Here is a 23,705-nt window from a genome sequence, read left to right on the forward strand (position 1 = left end):
AGCAGGTGTGGCCTCTGTACCTGTCAGTGTCAGTGAAGGAGGTGTGGCCTCTGTACCTGTCAGTCTCAGTAAAGGAGGTGTGGCCTCTGTACCATTAGTCTCAGTTAAGGAGGTGTAGCCTCTGTACCTGTCAGTCTCAGTGAAGGGGGTGTGGCCTCTGTACCTGTCAGTCTCAGTGAAGGAGGTGTGGCCTCTGTACCTGTCAGTCTCAGTGAAGGAGGTGTGGCCTCTGTACCATTGGCCTCAGTGAAGGAGGTGTGGCCTCTGTACCTGCCAGTGTCAGTGAAGGAGGTGTGGCCTCTTTACCTGTCAGTAAAGGGGGTGTGGCCTCTGTACCTGTCAGTGTCAGTGAAGGTGGTGTGGCCTCTGTACCTGTCAGTCTCAGTGAAGGAGGTGTGGCCTCTGTACCTGTCAGTGTCAGTGAAGGAGGTGTGGCCTCTGTACCTGTCAGTCTCAGTGAAGGAGGTGTGGCCTCTGTACCTGTCAGTCTCAGTGAAGGAGGTGTGGCCTCTGTACCTGTCAGTCTCAGTGAAGGAGGCGTGGCCTCTGTATCTGTGAGTCATAATAAAGCAGGTTGAGGAGGTGTGGCCTCTGTTTCTGACTGCGGTCAAGGCAGCATGCTCTAAATCATATCGTATTGAACCTTTGGTTGCTTTCGCTGATATCATACAGGAGTTGAGTTAAATCCCAAGACACTGGTATCCTACATAATAAAAATGGATGTGAACTCATTGGGAATAAAGTACACTTGAAACCTTGACGACTTCGTTAACTTTATATTTTCAGCCGAGAAAAGTCTGGATCCCTGCTTTAGATCACATCACTCAAACTGCAGCCCTGCAGAGACACTTTAACAGTTTGACCTTTTCTTAGCCTCAATTTCCACGCTTAATATCACCTGCTCAAACTGGCCGACGCTCCATTTCAGATCGCCCTGGATAGCAGACGCTTTATCTGTGCTCTGCATGTTGAGACTTTAATGACAAATGTTTTACTTTGGAATGTAGCTTTGCTTCAGAAATATTTACACCTACTTCACATTTCTGTGCTTTCTCTTCATAAGCACACCAGATTAACCCTTTTATGCATCAGTGAATTATTTAACAAAAATAAAAAGACATATCCTGATTGTGTTTACATTCACAATGCTTTTTATTACTTAGGATTGAATTTTATTTTTTTCCAAAATATCACTTATGTTGTAAAATAAATGGGTTGTCTACGTGTAGATATATTATGTGTGAAAAATAGCAAAACATTATACCTGAGTGGAAAAAAAGACGTTTTTAACATGCAGGTCTAAAATTATTACCGATGATGACCAAAATGCTGAAAGAAATATCATTAAAAATAGTTCATTACTTTATCATTTCAACACGCTTGAGTTCCCTGCTTGTGCAGGATGAATGAGGAATCTTTTTCATGAAGGATGTTGTTTAAGGTCATGTGATGTGTGCAGTTAATGTTAGTATACCAGGTACACTCTAAATACATGTAGCATGATGTAAAAGGATGCACACTAAATGTCCATCCGCGCCGTATTCAAATCCTCTGCCATCCCTCGCCCACCCGGACGCCCACGGCTGGAGTGAGACGAACAGCCGCACGCATACATTACCCTCCTCTCTCCCCTGCTGTGAGGCTCGCGTGAACTTAACCAGCTTTCTGCCGTTCATTTAGGCTCATGAGCATTGATCTCGCAGCGGTCCCCACCGGCTCACGCCCACTCCGCCAGCCGTGTTACGGGCTCTATTTTTAGCACGCTGCCGCTCAATAGATTCGATTTGCGACTGGCAAACAAGGGAGAATTTTCTTTATCCGCTAAGCGCTTAGGGTTCTCTGACCCCTATACACACACCAACACCAACACAAACACACAAACACACACAGCTAAAAAAAAAAAAAAAATGTTGCATTTTCAATCGATACTAGTAGATTCTGGCAAGAGAAAGCGAGAAGGAAGTCGAGGATCGTTGGGTTATAAAGGGTGAAAGATCAGACATGACTGTAGAACTGGAATGATGCAGATCCGGAAATATTAAACAAGAAAAGAAAGACGTGAAAACTAGTGCACGTCTATTCCCTAATTATTTAAATTGATAAAAGCATAAATCTTCACATTTTGGACAGTAGAATCCTTAAGGGTTCGTAGGGATGCAGATTAGACATGTCCTGAGAGAAAAAGGAGGAAAATGAATATTTTATCAAGTTTGTTCAGTAGCAAATATAGCGTAATATTTCCGTAGGAGTCAGAACAACCGGTTTGGACTGGTTTGTGTAAATTCTAGCAAGGCTACACCGTCCCTCTCTAATATTAAGCCGGTTTTTAGCACTCACGTTGCCTTATTTGCTGCTAATAAATAGCATAAAGTGTTAAATAGCTAAATAGCATCATTTTTGAACCGAGAACACTGGTCGTAAGTAAAAATACACAGAAGACTCCTGTCACGAAATGTGAAATAAACGCCTCGTCACATATCAACCATTCCACGCGGTTTTAAAATCCATTTAATGTTGCGCGTCCGGCGTACAAGTCCCTGAGAACGATCTAGAACGTGCTAGAGCGAGGTGCTGTTAAAGAAAATGAATCCTCACCTTCCGACCAATCAGAATCCAGAATGATCTCAGCGGCGTAATAGTATCAGCAGTGTGATTGTGTGATTTTTATTTTCTGCAGCTCGACACTCGCACGGTGCCAAATCAGATTCAAAGCTGCCCGTCGTGGGAGTTTATTTACATGTGGAAGAGGGCTGCGCGTCTCTCTCTCGACGTGCTGACTCACCGGTTAAACATAATGCCGACGAGTTATAAGAGCATCAAAATGCACCAGGGAGCACGGGCAAAGCAGAGCGCAGGAGGAAGCCGAGGTCCGTCTGCAACGCGAGACAGCTGTCTGAGCGAGAATGTTATGATTGCAGCGGTTTATTTTTTTTTTCAGACCGTGACTGCATTTGAATAAAAAGAAAAAAAAAAGGAAACGTGTAGTCGTACACAACGCTGAGCTTTATCTCTGTCGCGCCCGTGCTGTCTGCTGTATTCAGAGTTCACAAGCTGTGTGTATTTCAGATCTGGTAGAATTGACCACATTACACGGCTGACTGTGTGAACACAGCTCGCGGTCTGCTTTGCTTTGACCGAGTTGTGACATGATCGCTGTCATTTCCTGTCATCATCATCATCGCCATCATCGTCATCATCCCTACAGTGTGGCAATGGCAGCCTGTAGCATTCTCATTAACATTAAACCATGAACTAGTCAATATTTTTGTTTTCCTTAAATTCCCAAGCCACGATGACGATGATGACGATGATGATGATGATGATGATAATGATGATGATGATGATAATCAGTGGTGGCTTGACAGTTAATGCTCTGGGGTACTGATCAGAAGGTCGGGGGTTCAAGCCCCAGCACTTCCAAGCTGCCACTGTTGGGCCCTTGGTCAAGGCCCTTAACCCTCTCTGCTCCAGGGGGCGCTGTATCATGGCAGACCCTGTGCTCTGACCCCAACTTCCTAACATGCTGGGGTATGCAAAGAAAACAGATTCACTGTGCTGTAATGTATACGTGATTAATAAAGACTCATTATGATGATGCTCAGTGTTGCTCCTTCACCTTCCTAGCCCTGCTGTAGTTAGTATAGATTTTACTTTACAAAGCAGTGTTCATCTTCACGAACACGTCCTGAACTATAACGGCTTATACGCTGCGAAAAAGGAAATTCAAGAACATTTTTTTTTAAAGAAAAGCCTCGTTTCTGGTAAATTCGTCTTATTTCCAAGCGTGTTTTGCTTTAACTTTGTCTTAATAAGATCTTCCAGCTAATACTGAGCAAGATTTAACCCGTAACGAGCTACAACAACGGTTTGCATAATATCCCCGCGGAGGAACACAATTGTTTTCCGTATTTTACGACTACGACCACTTGCACAACTGAAACTTTTTCAATGAAGCAGCTGTGTGTCATGGGTTCTGCTGAAATCCACACTGAGCTACATTACCCCATCAGCCCCAACATGTCACGTGACCATGTCACGTCTCTCACTGATCACTCTAATAAGCACCCCTATAGAAGGTCTAGTTTTTCAGCTGTTATCATGTGTGCTACAGCCGCTCTCACAGTCCGCATGTTTTTGCCTCGTGTCCGTTGCTACTTTTATGGTTCTCGCTCGGATCCACCGCCTTCTCCAATCCCCCGACACTAAGTTTCAATAAAAATGCTAAAGCTAAAGGTGTTTGGTGTCTTAATTTAAGACAAAGTCGCTAATTTTTATTATGCTGTTTGATGAAATTGTGTCTTATCGTAAGCTTTTTTTTTTTTTTTTGGCTAATTATTGCTTAATCTCAGATTAAGAGATAAATTCTTAAAGTCAGCTCAATCGAGGCACCAAAACTCATTTTAAATTGCTTGTAATAAGCTTGAACTTGTTTAAAATGCTGTCTAGTTTTAAGACCCGATAGCAGTTTTTTTATTGACTAGATGTTTATGCTATTTTCAAGACTTCTTACCAAGTCAGTTTTGCATTACCCCTTCGGCAGATTATTATTTTTGGCTTGATTTTAATACACTTTAACTAGATTTAAGTGTGTCTTGCTTGTTTTTCCAGAGTAAACCCTTTGCAAACTTGTCATACTAAAGGATAATGAAACTTTTGCTCTTTAGGCATTAAGACCTACTTCCGCCGTTCCGTTGGCTCCTTCTCACGTTACAAGCGCAGTAATTAATAAAGCATTTCCAGGCAACCCACAGTAATTAAACCTCCCTGTAGTGAGCTCTAATTGGCAGATGTGCTTAACTGGAAGGATCGTAGGCTATTTGATTTATTGAGCTTCGGCCTGGTGCTCGGATCGACTCAGCACTGCTGTTTATAGCATCGGAGGTAAGCAGTCTCAGACACGGAGACAAAACGAGAAAAGCTTTATAATCGGTTCTATCATCGTGTGTTCAGATTGTACACGTAGTATTTCTGTTTTTTTATGTTCTGTCCATCCTTGGTGATGCATGAATGCTGTAGGTTTATCCAACTTTCATACAAGTATACTAATGTACACTTTGTATATACTAGTTTAAACCTCTGGCTGTTGCAAAAGCGCTGACACTGAAGACTCCTCCCATAAATCTTAAATAAACATCTTACCCTGGAGAAAACTTATACGCCATTACACAAGTTTTTAAATCCATTTGTGTGGCGCGTCCGCTGTACACGTCCCTGTGAATGAGCTGTTACTATAGAAACCATAACACGAATAATCAGGAATGAAGGAAATTAATTATAAACCTGTGATTTGCAGCTCCTAAAATGGGGGAGGGAGGGGCAGTGCATTGTGGCTTATTGTTTAGCACCGTTTCCTCACACCTCCAGGGTTGGGGGTTCGATTCCCACCTCCACCCTGTATATATGAAGTTTGCATGTTCTTCCCGTGCTTCGGGGTTTCCTCCGGGTACTCCGGTTTCCTCCTCCAGTCCAAAGACATGCGTTGTAGGCTGATTGGTATTTCCAAACTGTCCATAGTATTTGAATGTGTGTGTGTGTGTGTGTGTGTGTGTGAATGCAGTCGTGTGTCCAGGGTGTCCCCCGGCTTGTGCCCCGAGGTCCCAGGGATAGGCTCCCCTGCGACCCTGTGTAGGATAAGCGTATGGAAAATGGATGGACGGATGGGTTAGTGTTGGCAAATCGCTGTATTATAAGAGGAATAAAGCACTTCCGGGCATGCTGTTGTGGATACTATAAAGTAATCGTTGATTATTTTCCTATAACTGCACCCTTGCAAGTGTTTTTTTCCTTACTTATACGTTTGGTCGGTGCACTCGTGCATTCTATATTGATAGATTTCTCTTCACTCCACATTATACACTATATCTGTCATAACACTATTTAATCCAACAAGCTCATTTCTTGTCAGGGATATATAAACATATGCTTTTTTTTTTTTTAAACCATCATGGTGATTTTGCTGAGAGTTTTGGCCAGACTGAATGACTGTACATTAGCTAACTGCTTTAGGGTTGAGTGGCGTACACAGTGACACAACGGCTTGGCGATGGCACTCATCAGGTAGCTTCGAATCCATCATTTCTTGACTTACAGCCAGTATGTAAAGGAAGCTGGCTCCTCAGGTTAGTGTAGCTTGTAAAATACACCACTATGTATCATCATAAAAGATGAATGAACAGCAGGCCAGGCTGTTTTTTGGGGTTTTTTTTTTGAGAATTGTAGGTTCCATCATGGTGTATTTCCACCCCTCAGTCTCAATATCTCATCCATCAGCTCAACACACATTAGAAAAGCCCTGCTAGGTTCCCTGTGACTCAGCAAGTTTTAGGTCTTTGCCTCAACATAAAGGCTCATTAAACTAAAAGCTTTACTGGCCCATCTAGACTTCCTGCCTTTTCCGAACCAATAACGCCCACTCCCTCATTCCCTCCCTCCATCTTCTTCTTCTCATTCCACTTCCTTCCCTCAGACGAGAACAAGTTAGGGAATAGAGGAGACGTCTGACTAATCGAACACGCCCAGTCCTGATCTCTGAACCCACACCATGATTAATGACTGGGCTCATTTTTTTAATAGTGTGTGTGCGTGTGTGTGTTGCACTGCATAGTCAATACACTTTGGCAGAGGTACGATAAGGTTAATCTTGTTTTGTTTTTTTTCCCCCTGCTTGGTCACACTTGTAAACAAGGCCAAGTCTCTTCTGGATGCAAGAAAATAAACGATGAGCTAAATGGTCCCACGAATGTCACATAGGCTTTTTAAGACCTTGGCCGCGGGGGGGTGGTGGTGGTGGGGGTGGGGTGGAGGTGGTGGGGGTGGGGTAGATAGCTAATGACTCAGATCACGAGCTAAAATGGATTACATGCATCCAGTGCAGTGCAGACTCAACACTGAACAAAATGATCCATCATTTCTAACATGTAATGTAACTCTAAATGGATAAAACTATTATGTGTTTTAATAAAAAAAAAAAAAAGTGCAATCGTTGGAAAATTGCTGTTGTATAAGAAGAATACAACACTTCAGTATGTGCTGTTATAGGAAAATAATCACCTTTAGGATGGTAACAGTATCTCCACTTCATCACACCAACCCGTTGTTGATTATTTTACTCTAACAGCAGCACACAGAGTGTTTACTGCCTTTATTCTAAGTGTTATTAGGTCATAAGGCTCTGGGGCGGCTGTGGGTCAGGTGGTAGAGCGGGTTGTCCGCTAATCGGAGGGTTGGCAGTTTGATTCCTGGCCCACGTGACTCCATACACCGATGTGTCCTTGTGCAAGACACTGAACCCCAAGTTGCTCCCGATGGAAAGCTAGCGTCTTGCATGGCAGCTCTGCTACCGTTGGTGTGTGTGTGAATGGGTGAATGAGAACCAGTGTAAAGCACTTTGTAGAACTGCTAAGTTTCTAAAAAAAAAAAAAAGCTGGACCATTTACCAGACCATAAGGTGGAACAGCCAGTCATGTTCCAATATGTAAATGCTGACACACCTTTGTCACTCTAGATGGGTGGAGCATGTTGGATTGAGGATGGTTACCATTTGTATATTCATAGATTTTGGATTGATTTCTTCTTTATCTTATTCTTTATCTGACTTTTTCTATTCAATTTTATTTGTATAGCGTTTTTTACAATAGACATTGTCTCAAAGCAGCTTTACAGAAACATATAAACACGGTATACAGATATTAAAGGTGCGAATTTATCCCAATTGAGCGAGCCGGTGGCGACGGTGGCGAGGAAAAACTCCCTAAGATGTTAAGAGGAAGAAACCTTGAGAGGAACCCGACTCAGAAGGGAACCCGTCCTCATCTGAGTAACGACGGATAGTGTGAAAAAGTTCATTATGGTTTTATATGAAGTCTGTTTGGCCTTAGAAGCAGCCGTAGTCCCAGCAGTCTGGAATTGGAGTAGTTTAGAGCTCCATCCAGAGGTAGGACATCCGAAACGGATCAGGCAGGTCCGGAGAGCAGAGAGGATCAGGATCTCTAGTATCTCCAGAAAATCGTGTGTGGCTCGACAGAAGGAGAGAGGGAGAGAAAAGATTATTAGGACTGTGCTTAGCGTAACAAAGTCTACTCAATATAGGCTTGAGTAAACAAATACGTTTTAAGCCTAGACTTAAACACTGAGACTGTGTCTGAGACCCGAACACTAATAGGAAGACTGTTCCATAACTGTGGGGCTCTATAAGAGAAAGCTCTTCCCCCTGCTGTAGCCTTCACTATTCAAGGTACCAACAAATAGCCTGCATCTTTTGATCTAAGTAGGCGTGGCGGATCATAGAAAACCAAAAGGTCGATTAGATACTGTGGCGCGAGACCGTTTAGTGCTTTATAAGTTAATAATAGTATTTTATAATCAATGCAAGGTTTTACTGCGAGCCAATGCAGTGTGGATAAGATCGGGGTGATGTGGTCGTATCTTCTGGTTCTAGAAAGGACTCTAGCAGCTGCAAATCACAATTTCATTCGAAATATTTTTCAAGTGCACGAGCCTCAAAACAGGATATGGGTGACTTTAAAGAATCGAATCGTATCTTTTTGTTTGTTTTGTCAAGTGTTCAGGAGATGCATTCAAATCAAATTCATATCTGTTTTTTTTTTTATTTACTCTGAATTGCAGATAGGAAAACTCAAAACTACTGAATTCAGCATGTAACACGAAATCAACGTGACTGCTCACACCATAACGTTCCGCTGTCCATGAGATATGAGATAGTCGTGTTATGTTTAGATCAGTCAACGTGCACATGCAGTTGTTTGTGAACTCTATAGCATCGACTGCGCATGGTTAGGTAGCTGGTGGCTAACAAAAGGTGAGCTTTCGTGGAGTTTTCGCACTTGCGAAAGCGCTGAAGTCGGAAATAATGGACTTGCACATTTTGTCTGGCTTTTAACGTCTTTCCGACCTGTACAGTCATCTCTTTTTGGAGTTTTTAACGCCTCGACTGACCATCTACTACGCTGTGCTATGCTAATGGTCTTCACATTTTCTCTCCTCTCGGGTTACGGTGCCAAAATAATTCCAGGAGAATTCTCACATTTAACAATACACACTTTAGATCATTTTCACACGTAATTATTGAAGCTTGACTTCTCATAAAAAGGAGCTATGGAGAGAAATACCATAAATAAAGCGTCACTTTCCTCATAGCTAACTCCCAATAAATTCCCATCTTTCCCTTTGAATGCCGGGATTGGATAACCTGCTAGAGGGGATGTGTTACAGAAGCATGTTTAGAAAACTAGAGCTGCTGAACTCTGGGCATTCCCCCCCAAACCATACATTTATTGGCTCTGCTCCAGTACTCAGCATTTTTCTGCAAGTTGACAATCTTGGTTCTTTGTAGAACTGTAGAACAGACACTTTCTCTGTCAGAACCACTTCAAGAGACCAAGAACAATAAAGTTTGTATGTATGAGGTGACTGCTTCTTGAGATTTTGGACTAAAGTCTCTTGTTGTGTTTCTTCCCAGGTTATGGCCATGCAGCTCCAGGAACCGACGCGGGGAAGGCGTTCTGCATGTTCTACGCGGTTCTGGGAATCCCCCTGACGCTAGTGATGTTCCAGAGCCTGGGTGAGCGCATGAACACCTTCGTCAAGTACCTGCTGAAGCGCATCAAGAAGTGCTGCGGGATGCGCATCACCGATGTGTCCATGGAGAACATGGTGACGGTCGGGTTCTTCTCGTGCATGGGAACGCTGTGCATCGGCGCCGCCGCCTTCTCGCACTACGAGGACTGGAGCTTCTTCCAGTCGTACTACTACTGCTTCATCACGCTCACCACCATCGGATTTGGCGATTTCGTGGCGCTGCAGAAGAACCGGGCTCTGCAGAGAAAACCTTTGTATGTGGCCTTCAGCTTTATGTACATCCTGGTGGGGCTGACCGTCATCGGAGCCTTCCTCAACCTGGTGGTGCTGCGCTTCCTCACCATGAACAGCGAAGACGAGCGGCGGGATGCCGAGGAACGGGCCTCGTTGGCTGGAAACAGGAGCAGTGTCATTGTTCATGTCCAGGAAGATGTGATGCCCGGTCGGATCCACCAAAGGAGGCGAAATCGGGACCAGTACAGATCAGAAGTCGCTGATCTGCAGTCGGTCTGCTCCTGCATGCAGTATCACTCGCACGATTTCGGCAGCTCGGCCATGCTGGCGGGAGAAGGAGGAGGAAGAGGGGGGTTGGGGTTGGGAGGAAGGCCGTTCGCGCACCAGAACTCCTTCACGTGCCAGCCGAGATACTTCCACTCGCCGGTGACGTACCACATCGAGGAGATTTCACCGAGCGCGCTGAAGAACAGCTTCCTGCCCTCCCCTATCAGCTCCGTTTCCCCCGGCTTGCACAGCTTCACGGACAATTCGCGCCTGATGAGGAGACGCAAGTCCATCTGAACAGGAAATCTCCCCGGGGCAACGGACCACGCCCACACACTCTTCCTGATTTTCAATAACCAGGGTATTTATTCAGAAACACACACACACACACAATAAAGCTGCTCCTTAACCAAAATCTCATTTTTTCCACTCTTCTCAGTTGTTGTTTGGTTCTCATGATGAGATGTGTGCCCCAGGCTAATATATTATTATAATATACAGGGAGCGTAAATAGGGGATGAAATCCGATCAAACTCAATGAGTCTCTTAATAAAGGATGAAAAGCATGAAGCATGGAATTTTATTTTTCCTCAGAAACTCATTTATCTGTACACTCTACATTAGCGGGCTGCTGTTTGGCCTTTTTGTTTTGAGCAACTCCAAGAAACCAGGCTCGAATTTTACGGCCTGACCTTCTTATCACACCAGACGATGCACACTCGAGCTTCAGCTACAATACAGAGGGAGAGATTATTTTTTACAGGGAGAGAAAAAATTATTATGTTTTATCTCTAGAGATGTCTTCACGTTGAGGGGAATCTCAAGTGCCACACACTACTGAATGAGAAAAAAAAAAAAAAATGTTCGGACTATCGGGACTTACTTTTGAGGACGATTTTCTTTTTCTATTATATTTAGAAAAATATGAAGATGAGACACTGATTTATTTAAATAAATGCCATGCCAAAATATTATTGTCAATCCTAGCATGTGCATTAGTTGTCATTTGATGTGTGTTACATCATTGTTTTTTTTTTTTCTGTTTTTTTTTTTTTCTCGTTAGTTTTATTATTTTTTTTCCGTTTTGTTTTTCTTATTTAAATGCCATTTCCTAGAGGGAGGTTTTGTAAAAATGTATGTATATGTAGTTTTCCAGCTGTGTAATATACAGAGGTGATTTGGAAAAAGAGCGAAAGGAGAGAGAAGTCTTCAGGCTTTGCCTGTTCAATAAAAAGTTAATAATTTGCATGTGCTTTGTTAAAACTGGTATGCATAATCTGTCAAAAAAGGGGTGGGGGGGGGGGGGGTGGGGGGGGTGGGGATTAACAATAGCAGCCTTGCCAATGGTTTGAAAAGCAAATAATCCTTTAAGTTTATTTTCTAAAAAATAAAATTGTTATTTTTGTTCCTCTCAAAGATGTCCGGTCATGAAACTGCTCCTAATCACGCCATTGGATTATCACTCCAATGACCTTTATGTAAAGGATATCTGGATGCACACTAGCATTGTGTTCTTAATAACATGTTAATAATACATTTAGAAAGAAACACATGTACATATACAGGGGAGGACAGTAGCTCCGGCACTCTGGACAAACTTGTTCGTCTCCTGGATATTCTTTTTTTTTTTTTTTTTTTTTTGATTTTTTTATTCGTAGCCGCTCTACAGACTTACAGATTTAAAAACCTGAAAAACTTTATTGCTGTCCGCAAAATAAAAAGTTTGAATTAGATGTGTGTGTTTAAACCGTACACACTTCACGGTGATGTGCCGCACCTCACTGCTACAAGTATAGCGCATGTTACACGTTCCCATATCCCACCACCTGCTGCACTACACGCAGCGGCCGAGACACACGATCTGATTAACTGTAATAATCATGGTCGTAATGCAATTGATTCGTACCGCATTTTCATTCAAAAGTGCTACAAAGCAAAAATAAGAGGCCATTATAAAACCAAGCCAAAGCATTTGGAAGGCACAAAACAGAAAAGCCGTACTACGACACTGAAACAGGCATAGTAAAAGAATCATTAATACGCCATAAAATAATAAAGATGAACCACAAAGTTTAAAGCAAGGCCCGTTACATACTCTATACAAGTACACAAATGCCAGTGCGGGAGTTGACATGAGTCTTTTGCTTACATGCGCTTACACGTGTTCTGTCATAAACAGCTGATCCACAAGGGGGCAGCAGAACAGAGATTTCGAATGGCTGTTGAAGAGAAATGTTTCGTTTTGTACACGGTCCAATGAATTCTGCACATTTCTGTATCAATCTCATGACTTCCGCCGCTGTGAACACCATTCCTGTCATAAGATATCATGTCCTATCAGGAGATGAAGTATCGTACAGTACAATTGTGTGCATCTCATTTACATTTATGGCATTTCGGCAGATGGCCTTATACAGAGCAATTTACATTTATCTCATTTACACAACTGACAGTTGAGGGTTAAGGTCTTTCCTCAAGGGCCCAGACGTGGTAGCTCGTATTGATGACCTTTGAACTCACGACCTTCCGATCAGTAGTCCACCGTCTTAAACACTGAGCTACCACTTCCCCAATACCTCAGGAATCCGTAGTTCTCTCAAACGGTCTTCGTCAGACCGCTCCACCTCGCCATTGCTTTGACTTTGCATATTTCCAGAAATGCACACTCCTGAGATTTTGATGTTCCCGGGGTAATGCTCATACACACCGCCTCTAGCAGCAATGCCTCGTGTTAGACATTTTGCACGCCCACAAATTCTACACGAATAGTCCAGGAGTGTCTCTCGTGGTTTCTTTTCAAAGAAACATGTGTGATGCCCTCAGGCGATCCTGATTCTGCATGGTGTAAAGCAGTGGTCACCGACCCTGTTCCTGGAGATCTACCTTCCTGATGACTTTATCTCCAACCATAATCGCGCCCACCTGACCATCTAATCACTGCCTTAAGAAGTTCTTGATTAACTTAAACAGGTGTGTGAGATTTTGGTTGGAGATGAAACCTGCAGGAAGGTAGATCTCCAGGAAGAGGGTTGGTGAGCGCTGGTGTAACGTCTACTGCTTGGCATGTGAAGGAGGAGGGCATTGTTGGATGGTAGGTTGTGCGTGGAGGTCATGGGGTAAGCCGTTACGGAGGTCAGGATGAGGAATAGTTTTATCGCATCCTATAGGAAGTCGTTACGCAGTGCAGAGCTTGGGAGTGATGTATTCACGTTTTCAGGGGTTTGTAGAAATCCCGATGAAGACTGTGTTGCAATAAACGAACCCTGAGGAGAAACTCATGGACAAGTTTCTCTGCATCAGACCAGATACGAAGATGTTCTTAAGCTGGAAGTAAGACGTTTTGCAACTGTACAACAGGTTTTACTAGACGTATTAATTAGCATTTTACAGGTGATTTTTTTTTTTAACATTTTTTGAAAATCAGAACAATGCAGGTTTGTGGAAAAAAAAAAAAAAAAACATCCAGCACAAGTCTACTCCTTCACCTAGCGGTTAAACATAAATGCGCTAGACATAATATCGTTTATGTGTGACAGGAGGATGGAACTCTACAGCTTGAATGCAAAAACGTTTACCGACAGCTTGCTGACGTTTTTTTTTTCCGAGGGCGGACATGCGATCGTAAACTCATTCGTTTCCTTTAATCTGGATTGATGCGCTTGACTAGCTGACTAGCGCGCTGTAGGTTTTCCACATTACGTTAGTTATCGCTCTTTAGCCTCGTCAGTTAGGTGACTGTGCAACCAAATCATGTGACCGGTCACACTGGAGAGTTCACTTGCCCAGTGGGTTAGATAATAAACTTATGATTCGTCCACCTCTGACACACACACACACACACACACACACACACACACACACGGGGGTCTATCTATGAATATTAAAGGATTTATTCTAAAATGAATTCGAATGAGAATTAAAATGAGATGCGACTTTACAGTTTTAAGAGCAGCGCACATGTCAGGAGTACAATAGGTGGTCTGACGTCTACTCCAGCGAACACAACATTTAGCTGTCAGAAAATATGCATTAACTGCATTTACATTCACATTTATTCATCTCCCACATGCGTTTATCTGAAAAAAAGTGAGGTGTAGAGCTTTTAGAGAAGCATAGATAGCACACTGAAATCTATACATACAGTAATAATACACATATAAAGAAGCCTTCGCTTAGCTAAAAATGACTGTCTGCACTTTGGGACTGAAATGTTGGAGGTTCGGTCAGCTTGATTTGAAGTTAATGTTAACGACGTTGACGTTAATGCTTCCTGGTGTTAGAAAAACAATATTCAGGAGGAACAGGTAAATGCGAAATTAAAAGTTGAGCAGCGAACAACTGGCGAATGCTTTTTTATTATCAGCTCAAGAGCACGTGCTAGTCCGTTAAACCGTCCAGGCTGACTGACGATGGCTTTAATGATAATATAATCGAGTCTTAACACAATAACCAAAGAAAAACCAAGCAAGGCGTTGGACGTTCAGAACGAGTTCTGGGTGTACGATGAAAAGCCGAGCGAACGTGGAGGAAGTTTCTAGAAACCTCTCAAGCACTACAGAGCTGTAAAGTGCGAATAGGTGAGCGTAGGAGGTGGTTGGTAGGACAAAAACACACTTCACGATTCTTATTACGATACGTATCATGATATATAGGTTTGTGAACAATTTCCCAGCAATACAGTAAAAACAATAACGATAACAAGATAAAAAAAAACCCAAAAAACAAACAAACTGTTCGATGATATTTACTACCTACAAAAGTACGTTGAGTTTTTTTATGTTAAAAAAAATGACATTTTTCTTTAGGAAAAAAAAAATGACTCATTTTTTAACACTGAAAATGACAAAAAATTTACCATTATAATATTAAATATTAAATCAGTTTGTAATTATTTAAAAAATGAAAATCAGGTGTCACATAGTAACATGATATATATAGTAAATATCTGTGATATTTCAGAAAAGCGTATGATGACATAATCGATCATGATATGGATATTACAGTATAGTGTAATATATAGTGCAATCATATCTCCCAGCCCAGTCTGACATTTAATCGCATATTCTCAGGATCTTTTTCATCTTCAACCCTCAAATGATGTTTCTACTAGGAGGTTTGAAAATTAATTAATGTTAATTAATTAAAAGAAAATTAATGAATTAATGTTATCAAGTGGAAATATCTCAAATAGAGACACAATTGATCAAATATTATTAATTAGCTAATCTAAAGTCTATATATATATATATATGCTAAATCCAGCCTTGACATTTTCCACTATTGAACTGAACGATCATAGAAATATTTCTCTTTCTGGACGTGAGTGCTGATACACAGTACAGGGGGTGCGGTTCTAGGAAAATTTCTTAGCACATTAATACAAACCTGTCATTTGCAGCTGCTCTTATGTAATCAACATCTCTTGACCAATCAGAATCCAGAATTCAACAGAGCTGTGGTGGAATAGAATCATTAATCCTACAAACTACATTCTTATAACTGTTTGATTGTAATCCAGTACTGAGAAATAATTTACAAACTTTCGCCTACATTTAAGATGTTTTGTCATGATTTATTTCATTTGTTTTGCGGTGAATCTTGCTAAGAGAAGCGAAGAATAGAAGAACGGGCGGTGAGTTCAGCCTGTAGTCTTTGCACGGCCACCAAATTACAGCCCATTCGAAAATGGCTTTTGGAAATCCATCGAAATGGAGGACGGTTAAACGGCTCACCTCACACACACACACACACACACACACACACACACACACACACACACACACACACGCACAGCCAGCTGTGTATTACCAGGTAAAATTACAGGCCCACTTCAGAAAGATGACGTTTGAGGAACGGCGCTAGCCAGACTCACAATGCAGCCACATTCATCATATTACTGGAATACGTTATAAACGCAGGCCAGAGACGGTGAAAACATCTGAATAATATACGCAGCAATACGAATACACCTGAAGAAATGTTGATTAGATTAAAGCAGCAAGGTAATAACGATTTTGGAGCTCTTACACATTTACTGTGTTTACATCCTGTATTCTGTACCTTTCAGATGATTCGCGTTCACTCAACGCCAAGAAACACGCACAGACATTAAATAATGCACGCCTTCTAAATCAGCGTATGAGGAGATCCAATAAATTCCAGATGTGTACAGTCAGGGTTTCAGGTCGTTTAAGGATGTCCCGGAGTGGTGAATCAGGACGACTGGACTTGTGTTCTTAACATATGTCACCATATTAGAAAATCACAACCCTCCATTATTAGTATTTATTATTATTATTATTATTATTATAGTTATAATCCTGTTTGATTGGCTTAATCCAATCCAAACCTCAAGAACTCAACAATATAAATAGTGCCATAATGTTAACTTCATGCGTAATGAGAATTTTAATAAATGTACTCAGTGAGTGGAATAAAAAAAACTCTACAGCTCCAATAAATGGGCAAATTATTATTGTACACGTTTAAATAATGAGCCGAATATGCAAATACATGGTCGGTGTTTGTAAACCTGAGTCCCTGGAATTTATTCTCCAGCTACAGTGATCCCTGGCTATAAAGCGTTTAAGAACCCGTGCTGTACCTCTGGAATTAGACTTCTATATTAATTAAGACGTGCGGTTACAACGCGAGCGCTGAACTAACCTAGGCTCGAGCACTTAAGATGTATTCTGCGGTCCTCCAAAACCTTGCTTGCAATCTCATCTTCAAGTTACGGAGATTTTCGCTTTACAGATGTTCTCAGGGGTTTGTTTTAATTTTATTTGAGAGCTTTGAAACGCTCCACAGAGGGAAAGAATGAGATGTACTGTATGCATGTGAAATAGTCACATCCTGTCGGTGACGCCAAATTGTTATATGTTGTTGAAAAGGAAAGAGATGAAGGCAGGCACTGAATTTAGGGAAATGGAGATGGGATTTTATTGATGTTTCATGCTTATGGTTTCAGGTTCCAGTTCTCTAACATCTTTTTACATAGACCAAGGGAAAATCCTGATGACTATCATCCTGTAACGCGCTGTAGACACCCACGTGATCTAGCGCCACACTTACAAAGACAGACGAAGAGTAAATTCAACGGTTAAGCAGAACTGCGCAGGATATCGACGCGGCATTCCTGCATGCAAATACAAATTACTTTGCAATCACGGCGACATAAAAGACTTCAGCCTCATCGATGCTTAATTGTTTTTTTTTTTTTGTCACTTAATTCAGCGTAAATGACGTAAACGTCTTGGCTCAGGTAGCATCAGTACATGCTCAGAGTTGACCATTTCTTTTCCTGTTCCTGCATTGTGGCGTGGACGGAATGTACATGTACATGAAAAAAAATACATGGATAAACACAATTTTTAAACTTGTGGGAAAACTTCTGATTTCAGGGTTTGTTTTTTTTTACAGAATTCATTACAGTCCAATACTCTGGAGTTACTACTACGAGTAAATAAATACCAGATGTTCTTGAAACACCAACATCGCTGAGCGTCGTAATATACAATACCATAAGTTCTGGACTATTTGTCACATATATCCTCCACTAGCAGGGTCTCTGAGACTTTTTGTATCCATTTATTAGAGTATTTATGGTAGGTGTGATATTAGGGTAGTCATGGTACCCTATGGTTGTTACTTTATGTGTTAGCCTGGTGCTGACTATATGTATATATATATATGTCACTTGTAGGAATTAGCATTATTGTAGTAGTGGTGAACAAACAAAAACTAATTTTAAAGATAACTACAGTTTCATAACTAAACGTTGCACTGTAATGAATTCTTCATAAAGGCGCGGAGTACATTATATGCATACTGTATATAAAGACATATAAAGATTTCTGAGTGCTTTTATACATATAGCCTCTTAACACCTACAAGCTTCTTACTCATTCTGTTATTGTTTCAATGTAAATCTTTGTAAAGAGCAACCGTTGTATAATATTGTACAGTGCATATATTGTAAGTAGTCAAATAATTCTTGGAAAAGTAACAAAAGGCATATTTTCAATTCCTATACCTTTGCATTTTTACAGTGTACCCTGTACATGCCTTTAAAAAGAGCTCTATCGGAGTGTTTGTATTTATACGGAGGCAGACATTTCAAATATGAAAAAAAGAAAAAAGAAAAAAGAAAGTCTATTGTACGAAGCCATAGTTCTTGTTTTCAGCTGTGTATACATTATGGGAGAATTGTAAAGGACTAAACGCAAATGGAGTAGCTATGACACTGCACAATCTGTTACAGTGATAACTTTTGTCTAAGAAATGTTTAGGTTTATGTGTTTTTTTTTTTTTTTTACGTTTTATTCGCTAGAGGGATTTCCTGCAAAAAGTTGCCAGACGGAAGCTAAGCATCATAATGCTCCTTGAAACACTGATGTCTACACAACGGTCTATCACTGAATATTGCACTAATGATGAATGTTAACCTTAAACAGTGTCATTCAGTTTATAATGTGTGTGGTTTTTTTTTTTTTTTCAGACGTCACTTGTTCATCAAATTTTAAAAACAAAAATGTCGATACACTTCTTTGCAATAGAGAAAGCTGGAATGCAATAGAGAGCCTGAAAGCGAAAGCTAGACTGATTCTGTCTCAATAATTCAATGTGACATTGTCTCAAATATATTTTTGATTTAGGATTGTCCTCCTTGGCAAGACTGAGCATATGGAATTGTGGGCTTGCCTAATTTACTGTTTCTGTGTGTGTGTGTGTGTGTGTGTGTGTGTGTGTGTGTGTGTGTGTGCGCATGATTCTGTTTGGGTGGTGCTGTCATGCATTTGAATTAAAACAATGAGCCTCCCTCTTACTGAATGTTTGGCTGTTATGTCCTTCATTCTCTTTCACACAGTACACTGCAAAAACGCAACACTGACAGTGATTACAGACCAACCACAGACTCTGTCTGATTATATGCCAGTCATAGACAGAAACTGATAGAACACTGACACTGACTATGCACTGGTCACTGACTGAACACAGACACTGATTACAGACTCACCACAGACACTGTTTGATCACAGGCAGTAACTAATATTACAGTGACCATAGATATTAGCTGTGTCACGGTCGCTTAGCGGTTAGCACGTTTGCCTTGCACCTCTGTGGTTGGGGAGTTTGAATCCCGGATCCACCCTGTGTGTGCGGAGTTTGCATGTTCTCCCCGTGCTTTGGGGGTTTCCTCCGGGTACTCGGGTTTCTTCTCCCAGTCCAAAGACATGCGTTGTATGCTGAGTGTGTCATATATCAAGGAGGTAACTCTGGACTTCAGTTCCTATCAGCTACTGCACTGTACTACAACATGTCACATGACCACCTGGACCTGAATCATGTTTCTGTTAATGAGCACACTTATATATAGCCATTGTTTGCACTGCCTCCCGGGCTTACGTTCTGTCACGTATCAAGGTTGATGCGGAAGCAATCGCAGATTTTCAAATAGTTTAATAAACAAACAAACAACAAAACAAAGACACTAAGACAACTTGGCATAATACTGTGGCAAAAACTAAACATAAACTAACAAGGTCAAAACACATTAACATGGAACACGGTGGGCTAAGACAAAGGTAAGACAGAGAAGCAGTGCAAACAATGGCTATATATAAGTGTGCTCATTAACAGAAACGTGATTCAGGTGCAGGTGGTCATGTGACATGTTGTAGTACAGTGCAGTGGCTGATGGGAACTGAAGTCCAGAGTCACCTCCTTGATATATGACAGAGTGGCATCTCTAAATTGTCCGTAATGTGTGAATGGGTGTGTGAGAGTGTGTGTGTGATTGGACCCTGCGATGAGTTGGCACCCCATCCAGGGTGTCCCCAGCCTTGTGCCCTGAGTTCCCAGGGACAAGCTCCAGGCTACCCGTGACCCTGTGTAGGATAACTGGTACTAAAAATGGAAGGATGGGTAGAGATGAACCGATTACAGGCCTGTCAAAAACACAAACCTATTACAGACTGATCACAGACACTGAATAAATACTCATCACAGGAACTAACCAGTAACAGACAGTAACTAATGACACACTGGTCACTGACAAATACAAAATATACGGAAGACAGATACTATAACTGGTAACTGACTAATCCCTGAATGATTACTCACTGATCTCACATAATGAATTACAAACACTTTACAGACGAAACAGTAACAGCATAACCACAGACAGTAATTTACACACTGGCCCCTGACAATAATCGATTACGACACAGAACACAGATACTGATTAATTACAGACACTTAATGACTAAAGACTGATCATAGATATCATTACAGAGTAACCTGAGACACAATGTGATTGCAGACTGACACTGATCACACACTGAACACAGACCGTAACTGAGAACACATTGGTCGAAGACAAAAAGAGATTATGAACTGCTCACAGACTGACCAAAGCCACTGCCCAGTAACAGACTGATCACAGACAGTGATGATACACTGGTCACTGACAACAAAACTCTGATTACTGACTGAGCACATCCACTGATTACAGGCTCACATACATTAAAGACTGATCACAGACTAACCACATATGCTAAACAGTTACGGACTGATCACAGACAGTAGTTGACAGCATATTGGTCCCCAACAGACTACACACCGAATACAAACACTTACAGTTTGATTTCAGTCAGTCACTGATTACAGACTGACCACAGACACAAACTGTTTACAGACTAAGCATGGGCACTGATCACAGATGCTGAGTAATTACAGACATTAATTGGTAACAGACTGACCACAGTCAGTAATTGATAACACACTTGTCACTGACAAAAAGAGATTACTGACCGAACATGATCACTGACGAATTAAATCTTGATTACACACTTACTGATTAAAGACCGTTCACAGACACAGATTACATACTGACCACAGTCACTAATAACACAGACTGACTGATTACAGACACTACGTGGTAGCAGACTGACCGTACAGTAACAGACAACGCATTGGTGTGTGACAATAACAGATTACAGTCTGTTCACAGACTGATTAAAGACACCGACCAGTAACAGACAGACTACAAACAGTGACCGATAAAACAACTGTCACAGAAAATGACAGATTACAGACCAAACAAAACACTGATTACAGACATTAATTACAGTCTGACCACAGACACAGACTAATGAGAGACACTGAATAGATACAGATCACTCTAACCGATTACAGACACTTACTGGTAGTAGGCCTGACAACAGACAGTGACTAACCATGTACACAAACTAATTACAGACTAACCACTGTCACTAACCTGAAACAGACTGATCACAGACAGTAACGCACAACACACTGGTCAATAACAATAACGGATTATAGACTGATCACAAATACTGATCAGAGACTGACCAGGTACAGGTTGACCAGACAGTGACCAATAACACACTCGTCACTGACAATAACGGATTACAGATGGAACACAGACACTAACTAGAACCACAATTCCAAAAAAGTTGGGACGCAACATCTACTTCCATCCAGATTCCAACCCATCTTTACTTCTGAGAGACTCTGCCTCTCTAAGATACGCTTTTTATACCCAGTCATCATACTGACCTGTTCCCAATTACCCTAATTAGTTACAAAATGTTCCTCCAGCTGTTTCTTTTTAGTAACACTTACTTTTCCAGCCTTTTGTTCTCCCTGTCCCAACGTTTTTGAGTCTGTTGCGGCCAGCCAGATTCAAAATTTCCTTCTTTTTTTTTTTCTTAAAATGGTTCATTTCCTTAGTTTAAACATTTGCTATGTTTTCTATGTTCTACTGAGAATAACAGATGGGATTATGAGATTTGCAAATCATTGCATTCTGCTTTTATTTACATTTTACACAGCGTCCCAACTTCTTTGGAACAGGGGTTGCATGCGTGTGTGTATAGATTATATATATATATATATATATATATATATATATATATATATATATATATATATATATATAAGGTTGAATTATCTGATCGTAACATAAGATAATTTCATCTTGTAATTAGTAAATACTTAATGTTGTTATAATTGTCATTTTTTGCACTGTAATGATCGAGGGTGTGGCCTAAATGTATAGACACATATGCTACATTATAGTGGCAATTAAAATGATTGTAAACGCATAATAATATACAGTACACACATGATCAAAGCACTCTGCCGCATAGCACTGGACTGAGGCCCAGGAGCCGATAACTCAGTATTCCTGAGCTGTACAGATCTAAAGTGAGGAAACGGCTAATACCCAGACGAGATAGAGGACAGAATCAGAATTACACCTTGCTGGGTGTGAAATCCAAATCAGCCTCTGTGACAGCGAGACAATGTGTTTCTGCTGTGTGTGTGTGTGTGTGTGTGTCTACAGTGAAGCTATTTATGGAAACACAGCTCACAGTGTATAAGAATATTGCGAGTCTGACGTTTCTGAGAAATAAAAAGAGTGGTGTGGCATGGAATTTGTGTGTGTGTGTGTGTGTGTGTGTGTGCGTTAATGAGAAAAGGAGCGCAATGACACGAGTACTCATTTTTCGATCATACATAATTGTTGGAGTTTTTCCATGACGGATCCTGTGAGTAGTACGTCTCGTACTTGTAATAACTGTGTATTACGTGCAGGAGCTATTATAACATATCAATCATAATGCCTTATTCCTCACATGAGTAGGGGTACTATTAGAGTTTTTGGTTTATGGCACTAGAAGAGCTTTCTAATCCCAATTTCGCATCGTTAATGAAATTGTCCCTGTGTAAGACAGTATTCTGGAGAGAAAAGTCCAGCTGTGGCCTCAAGACTCCTAATTCCACGCTCATGCACTGCTGACTGGTAATGAACTACATTTCTATTTTTTTTTTCTTTTCTATTTTTCATTTCTATATTTTATCTGTCTAACAGTACGTGTTGAAATCTTGTGTTTGTGTGTGTGTAAAAAGCTCCCTAGTGAGCATATACAGTATGCAGATTGAACCCGATGTGGTCTTCAAGGTTTGATGTGTTTTGTGTCTTCTGTGAGATGCTTTTCTGTTCAGCGTGGATGTAACGAGTGGTTGTTTGATTAACCGTAGACTTCCTGTGAGCTCGAACCAGATGGTCATTCTCCTCTGATTTCTCTCATCAACAAGGTGTTTCAGCCTGCACACCCTCCACACACAGGATGGGGTTTTTTTTTGTTTTGTTTTTCACACCATTCTGTGTAAACTGCTCTGTGTGAAAATCCCAGAAGATCAGCAGGTTCTAAAATACTCCAACCTACCCGTCTGGAAGCAACATCTCCACCATGGTTAATGTCACACAGATTTCACACCTTTTTTTCCCCAGTTCTGATGTTTGATGTGAACATTAACGGCAATGCAGAGTAAAGATAAAAGACATTTTAAACATAGTATATACGTCCAAATAAATAAAATCGGAATTTTTTTTTTCCTGCATTAGTAAATCCATTAACATCTCATGCTTGAATCATACTTTTCTACGAGTCATCCTTTATAGCTTATGTCCTTTATAGGCTTACAGTCCTTTCAGCATTAGCATGGATGCTAGCTAAAGACGTTTTGTGTATGTATTCTATGCTAAAAAAAAAAAATTGGTCATTAAAAAAAAA

General features: G+C 41.0%; 1 protein-coding gene across 1 annotated transcript in view; it reads left to right on the top strand.

The window, feature by feature from the left end:
* kcnk9 (potassium channel, subfamily K, member 9) overlaps positions 1–10,430 on the top strand; it is an 81,134-nt gene extending 70,704 nt beyond the window's left edge. The window contains exon 2 of the mRNA XM_053641485.1: positions 9,479–10,430. Coding sequence (XP_053497460.1) covers positions 9,479–10,395 — 917 coding nt within the window. The 3' untranslated portion in view covers positions 10,396–10,430. The remainder of the gene's footprint in view (positions 1–9,478) is intronic.
* Positions 10,431–23,705: the final 13,275 nt, after the last annotated feature.

This window comes from Ictalurus furcatus, chromosome 14 (genome assembly GCF_023375685.1).
Source record: "Ictalurus furcatus strain D&B chromosome 14, Billie_1.0, whole genome shotgun sequence".
NCBI classification, from domain to species: domain Eukaryota; kingdom Metazoa; phylum Chordata; class Actinopteri; order Siluriformes; family Ictaluridae; genus Ictalurus; species Ictalurus furcatus.